The sequence below is a fragment of the Acinonyx jubatus genome, chromosome B4, assembly GCF_027475565.1.
Source record: "Acinonyx jubatus isolate Ajub_Pintada_27869175 chromosome B4, VMU_Ajub_asm_v1.0, whole genome shotgun sequence".
Lineage (NCBI taxonomy): Eukaryota > Metazoa > Chordata > Mammalia > Carnivora > Felidae > Acinonyx > Acinonyx jubatus.
This window is the reverse complement of record NC_069387.1, coordinates 22531515-22542382: the sequence shown is the minus strand read 5'-3', so window position 1 is coordinate 22542382 and position 10868 is coordinate 22531515. Positions and strand designations below refer to the sequence as shown.

The window sequence follows — 10868 nt, the reverse complement described above, 5'->3', positions numbered from 1 at the left end:
GGCGGCGGGCGGGCAGCGCCGGATCGTCTTCCCGCGCCGTCCGGCTCGCTCCGGGCGTGCGGGGCCCGCTGCCTGGGGCCGGCCAGCCCCGAGCGGATCCTCTCGCCCCGCTTTCTCCGGTGCGTGTCTGTTTTACTTTCCGCCGTAGCCGACAGGGCGCAGCGCCCGCGGGCGGGTGTGGAGAGCCCGGCTCGCCGCGGGCTCCCTCCCTTCCCGCCACCTCAGGCCACCCCGCCCGGCGCTGGCGCGGGGCCGGAGGGAGTCCGCGGCGGGCGCCCGGCGGGGGCGGAGGGGCCGCGCCCGCGTGTGCGGAGCGAGGGAGGGCCGGAGGAAGGAGGGAAGGGCACAAAGGCCGGCGGCGGGCGCCGGGGTCCGGCCGGCCGGCCGTGGAGGAGGGGCGCCTCGCGTCCGCTCATGAATATTAACCGAGCCTGCGGCCTAGCGCGTCCCGGCCGGGCCCGGCGCCCGGCCCGCGTCCCCGCTCCTGCTCGCCGCCGCGCCGCGCAAGCTGGGCCAGGCGGGCTGGGAAGGGTAAGCCCTCCGTTTTTTTTTTTTGTTTTTTTTTGTTTGTTTGCTTGTTTGTTTTTTTTTGTCTTTCCCCCGGGTCTCCCGACACCTTTTTAAAAGTACATATTTGGGCCGCCCTTCCCGGGAGATCGAGATCACCGACCCGCCTCTGGAAGGGGCGGAGGAAATCGTGGTAGGTGGGTGGTGGTTTTCTTTTTCCTCTTTTTTTTTTTTTTCTGTTCCCTAGGTGGCCCCAGGGAAAGGGAAAGATAGCGTCGAATGGTAGTTTGGGGAGAAGCAAGTAAATAAAAGTTGCCCGGGCTGCGGCTTCGTTTCTGTCGCTCCGGAATAATGTCCCTGAGACGGAGCTGCTCCCGAGTCCCACCCGCGGCCGCGCACACCTCCCCACCCAGCCCCGCCTCGGGCCAAGCAAAACAGCCGCCTCCTCCGGGGCAGCCTCGGGGCGCGGGGGCGCCGGGTGCGGGCGCCCAGACTCCCCCGGCTCGCCTGCAAACGCCGGCCGAGCCAGCGCTGCCGGCCTCCGAGGCTGGCTTTTTGTTTTTATTTTTTGGGGGGGTGGTGGAGAGGAGCGAGCAGGGGTTTTGAAAAGTATTATTCCATTTCCATCTCGTGGGGAGAAAACTTGCGCTACGCCTAAGTGTCTGGGTGATGCCGGAGAGCGTAGACACTCTCTCTTCTGCCCAGAAAACACACTGATGAAAATGCACTTGGAGAAAAGGGAAATTCTTTCTTGAAGGCTGCACACCAACCAGGCGTGTTTGACGCAACCACCGTGCAGTTCTGAGGCTTCCCTTTCTCTCTCTCTCTCTCTCTCTCTCTCTTTTTCCTGATTTATAGGAAATCAGGACAATTTTCTCTAGGAGGATTATTTCCTCTTTCGTGCATGAGGTCCATCAGCGTGGACCGAATAATCTTTCCAAGTGGTGGAAAGGCGAACTTGGTGTAGACATGTGGCAAGGCTAAGGTCAGCGTCTGGAGAAAGTTCATGCCCTTGTAACCATTCCCTGTTCCAGGAGAGATCTCTCGGGGAGCTGACGTTCCAGCCTTCGAGACCCACTCGGATTCCTCCTGGTCTGGGAGTCACGCCGAGGAGGAGGGGGACCGCGGTCTGCAGTTGGCCTCGTTAGCTGCCGAGAAGACCCATCGTCTTTGTTTTTCAAGTCTTGAGAAATGGACGAAGACGGTGAAGTCAGTTGAAGTCCGGAGAAATAAATCATCGGGGCGTTTTGAAGGGGCTTCATCAAAACATTTCATTCCCTGGCACGTTACTTGTTTCACCAGCCCCGCATCTCCCGGGAGCCTGGTGTGGAATTCTTCCCTTTTTGGTGTGTGGTAGCATTCCTGCCCCCAATGTGGACTCCAAAGGGTCGGTCCCTTCTTTGTCATTTGAAATGAAATGATGGCCACACGTCGGACTGGGCTACCGGAGGGAGATGGTGACAAGCTCAAGGCCTGTGGGTCCCCCACGTGTGAGGTAAGTGCAGAGGCAGCATCTTGGGCCACTGGCCGCGGGGTGTCCTGCTGGCTGGGGGGTCAGCTGACAGGCTTTGGGCCCTTTTGGACTGGTTTGTGGGAACGCCCCCGCTCGACCCTAGGGCGGTGCAGCCTTGCCCATTTTTGTTTCCAGGAACTTCCAGCGATTCTTCTGCAAGAAGGGTTTCCTCATTTTGAAATGCCCCATCATGCCCCATCACCTCAGACTTGGGAATTCTCCCCTTGCAGGTGGCTGGGAATACTTTGACGGGTGTCTTTTCCTTCAGTCCCCGTCCTCCAGCAGTTTTGGAGTTGGGCTGCTTACGGGGTGCCTTTGTGCATTTTCGAGTGTCCGTAGCCAAGATTTGCCCTCAGAGGTGGAGCGAGGGGAGCTGGTGACGCTTGTTGCCACGGGACCTCAGTCTCACTTTGGCTTTGGTGGGTATTCTGGCTTACCGTTGGTGTGGACCTCTGTTCTGGGTAGAAAAACAGGTCTTTCCCCATGGACAGTTTAAGCACAGCCTTGGAAAAAAAAGATTTATAGAGTTGTAACTCCAACTCCCTGAAAAATCTCCTGCCTTTGCTGTCCTTTTATTTATGCTGCCTTTCACTGCTCAGAAGTTCTGTGAACCGCCCCGGGGGGTCAGGTGGCTTGCATCGCCTTTAGCCCATCGTCTCTGGGAGGGCTCAGAAGATTCTGTGCCAGGCTTCCTGAAATTTTGTGAGGCAGGCAGGACAGAAGTCAGAAAATCCATTGATTTATTACACCCATGCACCCCGTTGCCTCTCGTATTCTTTTTTTCTCTTCATGTTTGGAGTTCTGTAATGACTATATTGTGTTTACTTGGTTATTGGGGATTTCTGTAATTTGCTTGCTAAATGTGCTGAATTTTAAACTTTACTTTTGAGCCGTCTCTATTTTTATTGACAGATGGGATAGATAACAGTAACATCCCCCAAAGAGCCTTTGCTCTCATTCTGTCATTTGTGCTTTGCAAGTGTTAAATTTTAACTTTACGGCCACGGGTTCTAGTTCTGAGTGTGTGAGTTTTGGCATTTTAGTAAAAATGAATCAGGTTAAATTTTTGTGTTTAAAGCATGCAGAAGAACTTGCTTCATGTATCTGACTTCATATTGGATTAGAAAGTTTATGCAGAAAATACAGGGAGGTAGGCACAGTATGCCATTACTGTACAACTTTTTAGAACTGTAGGTTTGCAGTTAGAACCAGTGTTTTACTTTTTGACACCTGTAAACACCTGCTTGCAGGTAAAATGTGATTAAGTATAACACCACAATCCTCTGATCATGGTAAACCATAATAACTCCTTTTGGAAGGCCTCCCTACAACTTTGGTGATTGCTTAATGTGTATTGTAGTTACATAATAATATGTGCTGTGGTCCCAAAGCCTTATTTGTCATTGTCTTGTGAATACTTTAATTAGCATGCTATTTGCATTATATTTGCAAGAACTAATGTTATTTGATTTCTTTTTTTTTTTTTTTGTCAGTTAAGGGTTGTCCTGAAACCAAGAATTTCTAATAGACACATCTTGTCCTTGGCTAGAAAGCAATGTTTCCAGTTGCAAACTTGGCTTATATTAACACTGACAGTTATGTATTTCTTTAAGGACTGTGAAATTTGTTTTCATTTGGATGTTACTGCTGGGATGGCCACATTATTTCTAGTTTGGGAAACAAGAAAACATTACATTGCCTGTATTTTGCTCATTTAAAGGTTATACACAGAACTTGAGTTTGGTGTTAAGCTATAATATTGTTTTTAAAGAATAGGTATATAGCTTACATTCTATGCGAAATAGAAATAAAGGGACTATATGCTATCAGACAGCATCTTAAAATCTGAGGGTAAGGAGTAATTATTGCCTGTTTCATTGTTGTGTATTTAGCTCTCATTGATACTTCTGAAGCATGTTAAATCTTGTATTTATTAGTAATAAAATGAGACTTGCCACTGGAATACTTTGGGTTGATAGATAATTTAAGTCTTTGACACTGCAATTAATTTTGTGTTTAATTTTATTAGAAGTATTACATTCTGAAGTAATACTGTCATTCTTTAAAAAATTTTAGAAACCAATAGCTATGTTCCTAAATGTGTGTTTGAATAGTAAATTGGTATGTGTTTTAACCTAAAAAGAGATGAGCATATATGTCTTAATATCGATGCTGTTAATCATCCAAGAAACTTAACTGTGCAGGACAGAAGAAATCGATGCAGTGAATTAATAGAAATCTCTGATTCAGGATTTATCTAATTAGCTAACTCCACTTTTTATAGATAAGGTCTATTGCTTTGTTGGAAAACATTCAGAAACTTCTTGTTCATCTTCTGTATTAGAATCTAATTGTGTTGATACATGAATAAATGTAAGCACCACTCCCCAAGAATATATCGGAAGGTTAAAAACCAAACAAATAACAGTTCTCTTCAAATAATGAATTGTGACAATTTCGTAGAATGTATTTAAGGATTGTGCGGTAAGGATAGCACAGTTCTCTTCATACAGAATTAAATACTTTAGATATCTGAAAATATGGTTTCCTGCACTCTGAGCCGGCTAAGTGTGCTTTGGTGTGTGTGTGTGTGTGTGTGTGTGTGTACAGCCTCATCTGTGAAGTGTTCTGACAGCCAGCCTTGAGGAGCTTTGCTTACAGAATCACTTAGTTTAGATTTGGTGATCTGATCACCCCTTTCATACCCTATAGAGCTCATCCTTTAGGGTCCAACTTGCTTTTTTTTTTTTTTTTTTTAAACCAAAGGCAAAAACTTTTTCCTCAGCTTTTTAGAGCACGTTATTTTTCCTATTTCTCATATTTATTTCACTCTGTCTGTAGGCCCTCGTGTTACCCAGTGATAGAATTTTTAGCACTTTTCACTGCCTGTTATCAAGACAGGCTTATTTACTAATGCTAATTAATTTCTTTCATTTTATGGCGTGCTTTCTTCATCCAGCCTGAGATTATCCTGTGACTACAGTGTACCATAGCTGATGACAGACCATGGTTGGTTGATTTTGGAATGGTGTCAATGATACAGGAAGGCATTTTCCTGTGTATGAACTCACGAGAGTTCATCCTTTTGCTGTTCTTTCTGGAATACCTGTGCACTTTGCTTCGATCCCAGACCCCCTCGTTCCTTCTCAGGTGCTCTCCTGTTCTCTGTCTCTGTCCCTTCCTCCCTCCGCTTCTTCTTCCTCTGCTGCCCCTTTCATGTTGGCTTTACCTAGAGCCAGGCTTTTGCCATTCCTCTACTCCTCTCTTTTCTCCCTGGGTTTCATTTTACACTCTCCCATGGCTTTATTCTGCATGCTGGTGATTCTAAACTTACAGCTCAATCCCAGGTTTCATAGTTGATCTTTAGACCTATGGAACCTTTTGCCTCTTTACCAAACAGTTTTTTTTTTTTAACCCGAAAAAATGCCCAAAGGCATTTCAAATTTAACAAATTCGACTCCTCTTGCTGAGTTCCTTCTTTCTGTGAGTAGCAACGCCACCTCCTTATCTGTCCCCATCAAAGACCGGGTTAGCACCCTTGACCCTTCTCTCTCCCCATTGCTCCTATCCAAAGTCCTGTGGAGTCTGCATTCCAAATCCCACCGCCACTACCCGAGTTCAGGTCAGCGGCTTCTCACTTCTGAACTCCTCTCCCGGTTGCCCAGCCTTGTCATCAGCCAACGCTCTGCCCGTGCAGTCATCAGAGTGCTCCTCCTCAACGTTCCCCTGTAGAAAACAGTTTTCTGGCCTCCCACTGCCTTTGGAAGAAAGGCACCTGTCCTGCCCTTCTCCTGTCCTATGTCACCTCTTCCTACACTTCAGTACTGACCTGCTGTCAGGTCCGCTGGGGCAACACAAGTCTCTCCGCTTTGGGCTCTCACAAATGCTGTTTTCTTTCACCCTTTCCTCCAGCTCCCCCTCCTCCACCTGCCACCCCTCCATGCCTGATTTTGACTCATCATTCTGGTCTTTTCTTCAATTTCACTTCATCAGGAAAGCCTTTCCTGATCCTCCCAGGCTGGATTAGTGGCCCCCAGTGCGATATCCCCCAAAAACCCTGTACTTTCTCAGGAATAGTCCTTACGTGTTTATCTCTATTCCCCCCTGGACTGCAACCCCCATAGGAGCAGGTGCCATGTTTGTTTCTACTGTGTCTGGCTCATAGTAGGTGCTTAATAAATATTGTGGAATTAATGAATGAATACATGGGAAAGGCTTTAATTTTTATTCAGAGTTCACTTAGATTCCAGTGTATTGTACTGTCTTGATGATCTACCTGCCTCACTGATCCCTCCTTCTCAGTCCCTGAAGTTTCCTCAACTTTCTGGCCTGCTAAATCTTCATATACAGCAGGGCTCAGTTTGGCCCTCTTTTCTTCTCTCTGCGCTCAGTTTTATGGTTTTACTTATTATTAAAAGTGTTTTTTTTTTTAAGTTTATTTACTGATTTTGAGAGAGAGACAGCGCGAGTGGGGGAGGGGCATAGAGAGAGGGAGAGAGAATCCCAAGCATCAGACTCAAACCGTGAAACCATGAGATCATGACCTGAGCTGAAACCAAGAGTCAGACGTTTAACAGATTGAATCACCCAGGTGCCCCTGTTTTATGATTTTAAATATCAAGTGGGGTTCTATGGTGTGATGGTTAGCACTTTGGTTTTAAGTATCAAGTATATACTGATAATTCATATATACACCTATGAGTGTGTGTGTGTGTGTGTGTGTGTGTGTGTGTCTCCACCCCTGTTTGAATTCAGATTCCTGCATTCACCTGGCCACTCTGTCTCTTCTTGGATAGATAGTAAAGAGGCATGTCGAAAACCACTCCTGCCCACCTTCCCAGTTTTCTCCTCCTCTCAAGCACTGGCACTCCCACCTTCCAGGTCAGGCTTCTTGGAGTGATCTTTGATCTCCCTCATGCATACCTTGCAAATCGGGTTGACTGTCTCTCAGCTTCAGTGCTTGCCAGCTTGGAGTCTGTTCTCCACACGGTAACCAGACCAGAGCAGATGGTACCATCTCTCTGTACATCAGAGGGTCACTCCTCTGCTCCCATTCCTCTGATGGCCTCTCATTTCCCTCAGGGTTAAAAGCTGAAGTTCTTCCATACATAGTCCCAGTCCGCCCTCCCACCTCCCTGATCTCACCTCCTGCTACTTTCACTGTCCTCCCTCTGTACTAGCCCTTCTGGACTCTTGTATATACACACTGGGCATGGCATTCCCCAGAGCCTTCCCACTAGCCGTGCCCTCCACGTGGAACACTCTCCCCGCTCAGGCCTCTGCACGGCTCGTTTCCTTGTCTCCTTCAGGTTTTGCCTTGAGGTCACCTGAGTGTCGCCTTTGCTGACCGTTAGTTAGGTTTAGTGAAGGCCTCTCCCCTGTTCCATGACACGACCATCCCTCCTTGCCTTGTTGTATTTTGCTCCCCTGTCGCTTCATCTCCCCCTGACATAGCTTATCCATCTGATTTTGCTTATTTATTTGGACAGATCGTACATCTAGAATGTGTTCAGTGCAGTTTGTTTCGTTCACGTTGTATTTTCTGTGCCTAGAATGATGCCTTGCACATTATAGGCCCACAGACATTTTTTTTTTCCAATGAGCAAATGAACGAGTGAATCAAGACTTAAGAAAAATTCCAAAGTGTTACTGAGTTTATCTATGGGTACATAACATGTGAATGCTTAATTTAGATGAGACAGAAGTGTGTAGGGTGTTTTGTGTCTGAGACCTCCGTTTCCGTGAGGACCAACTGCTGTTCACATTTTTGGTGCCTTTTTTCTTTGCATCTTTCTTCCCTTTGGGAAGCTGGTATCCAAGTAACAGTAACCCAGACAGTGTGCAGCAGAAATGAATGAAATGATTTGCACTAAGAGGTGAGATAATGGTAATTAATAGACTGGTGGATGGGGAATCAGGCTGCTGGGGAAACTATAAAAAGATAATATGTCTGTATTGGTGATCTTTTTCTTCTTAAAATGAATGGCCAATGTAGTAATGCTCTTTATTAAATATTGTTCCTATCATAGACTTTTCATTGTAAGTTAAAATTGTTCACAACATTGACTATGACAAAATGTTAGCACTTGTTAGTTCTAGACGATGAGAATTTGGAGTGATATTATTTTTGTATTTTCTCTTTGTTGCCTGATTCTAAAACTGCAATAAGAAGACACCATTTACAGATTTTAAAAAATAAGCAATACGTTACTAGTCTTGCGAAAATTTGGTTTCTAGGAAGCCTACACTGCTTAAAGTAATACTTAAATACTTTTTGAAAAGGATTCACACTACTCAAAACAGTACTTAAAATTTTTTTTTTTTTTTAAAGCATGTGTTTTTTTCCAGTGGAGGCCTAGGATTCACTCTAGGCTAGTTGTAGTACCATGTAATCTAACACTGTTATTTAAACATGTGTTCCTTTGTATACCTGAGTCTAGATGTCAGAATATCATTGTGTGTCAAAAGCTTTGTGCTGCAGGTTGGGATTAAAGGTAAAGCCTGTCAGAATTAAGAATGGCAGCAGTAGCCAACAGCAAGTATGGAGGGACATTTCCGCAGGAGTCCGGATTTGGCTGTATTGAGTGGGACACATAACTAGATACAGGCCATCAACAAATGAGTACCCCGGCCAAAAGAAGATGTCTCCACACATTGTTCGTGTTCCTTAGCATTCGTTTCTTCCAAGCTAAACATTTTATGAAGTCCTTATTCCTTGATTACATAATCTCTGATCCTTTCTTCATTTCTGTACTTTTTACCAGGTCGGATAATCTAGCATGAAAGTGATAATTCAGTTTCTTTTGTTCTTTGCTCTGTGAAGGGACCTGTCATCTTATAATATTTAACAACATGGTGATTTAAGTATGAGCAATGCTAGTGTCGCTGAAGATGCACAGATGCTGTTATTGAATGCAGCTATCTTCTATTACAGAAAGACCATATGGTAGGCACTTGTTTTCTTTCTGGTTGATGTGATTAGATTAGTAAAACGAAAGGTTAGTGGGCTTAAAGATTGTCCTATTATTTATCTAATTTCAACTGACCAGAAAGAATTAAATATGTTAAATCTTATGAGCCTTCTGTAAGTTCTATTGGTCTGGAGGAGGAGGACATCTCCATTTAAAAGCTTAATTCTGGATTGTTTCCACCAAAATAGTTTTTTAGTTGAAATTGTCTTATTCTTAAAAAAAGCGAGTATTGTGCAAGTAGTTTACTTCATAAAAAAATATGGAAGATGGCCTTTTGTACTTCTAAAATTATCTGAAAGACAACTGGTCACCTCGTACTTAGGTTAAAGAAACTAAATCTGATGGAAATTGTTTTTTGTAAGTCCTCTTTTTTTTCCGGTTATCTATTACTATGCAAGAAATCCTGCTGTGTAGATTTGTGAATAAGAGAATAGATCTAGAGCCCAAATTTGATATTTCTGAATATTCATCTGTTTTGGGGAAATTTTTTAGGCAGCCCAGAGCTAGCTATTACTACCAAAAGATGGCAAGTTAAAGAGCGTATTTACTTTTCCTTAGTCGCACCAGCTGCTGTTGAGTCTTCTATTTGATATTGGGTGTGTTTTTGATTCAGAATTGGTTTTTTTAATTGCCTTTCCCTCTTGTATGTGTATCCCTGTTCTAGATCCACATCTGGCACAATTATGAGTAGTGCTACATACGCGACCTGCTCCTGATCCTGCAACTTCTTTTTCCTTCTTACAACCTAGTGAGGACACAGTCTCTTGACTTACACTCTTGTTCACTGCCTTAATCTTTAATACAACTTGACAGAACTTACATTCTTAGGAACATTTTGTTTTTCCTTTTTCTTACAATGCGGAGAGTATCCTTGAATATCGATAGATGGAAAGCTGGACTGATGATTACATTTCTTCTGGATATGTCTTAGCTGTTATGATCTTGGGGATTAATAGGCATCATTTTTTTGTTTTAACCTCAAGATATCTAGACATCTGTAATCCCCAGCATTTTGCTAATAAAGATTCTGTATTTAAAAGAATTTGTGTTAGCTTGGTCAAGGAGACCTACTTTCTCCTCTGGGTTCTGCATATTGGCTTCTGGAAACATGTTACCTACTGAGTGAATGTGAGGGGAAAGAAATGCTCTGGGCCCCTAGTTGAAATCATTTCTTTATTTTAATGCTTTTAGGAAATGTTTTCAATTTATTTTTTTTTCCATTTAATAATATATTACTGACACCCTTCTCTCCCCGTAGGGAAGATATATACAATTGACCCTTGAACAATGGACATTTGAACTGTGTGGGTCTAAAATGTGGACATTTTTTGACAAAGAGAAGACAGTGCTGTAAATGTATTTTCTCTTCCTTATGATTTTGTTAATAACATTTTTCTCTAGCTTACTTTATTATAAGAATACAGTATATAATACATATCATATACAAAATATGTGTTAGCTGACTGTTTCTGTCATCAGTAAGGCTTCCAGTCAATAGGAGGCTATTAGTGGCTGAGTTCTGGGGAGTCGAAAGTTACACACAGATTTTGAAGTGTGTGTGGGTTGGCACCCCTTCTGTGTTTATGTGTCTCTGTAGATGGATGTGTGTGTGTCTCTCTAGATAGATAGATAGACAGACAGACAGACAGACATATACCTAGACACACACACATACGTGAATCTTACCAATTTTGTAAGTGCAGGAAAAGAAAATTACAAAGCACTGTACCAAGTTATTTTCAAGGATTGTAATATGGAAAAGAGATAAGATTTATTTTGTATGCTGTGAAGGGCAGAACTAAGGTCAGTGGATAGATAGATGAGCCAATTGATTGAGCTCAGTATTCAGAAGAATTTTTTTTTTTAATAGAAGGTAA

General features: G+C 44.0%; 1 protein-coding gene across 1 annotated transcript in view; it reads left to right on the top strand.

Moving 5' to 3' along the window:
- The first annotated feature begins 565 nt into the window (after positions 1-565).
- ARHGAP21 (Rho GTPase activating protein 21) overlaps positions 566-10868 on the top strand; it is a 135152-nt gene continuing 124849 nt past the window's right edge. Inside the window, 2 exon segments of the mRNA XM_015066297.3 lie at positions 566-700; positions 1542-2002. Of these exon segments, the coding sequence (XP_014921783.3) occupies positions 1925-2002 (78 nt within the window). The 5' untranslated portion in view covers positions 566-700; positions 1542-1924.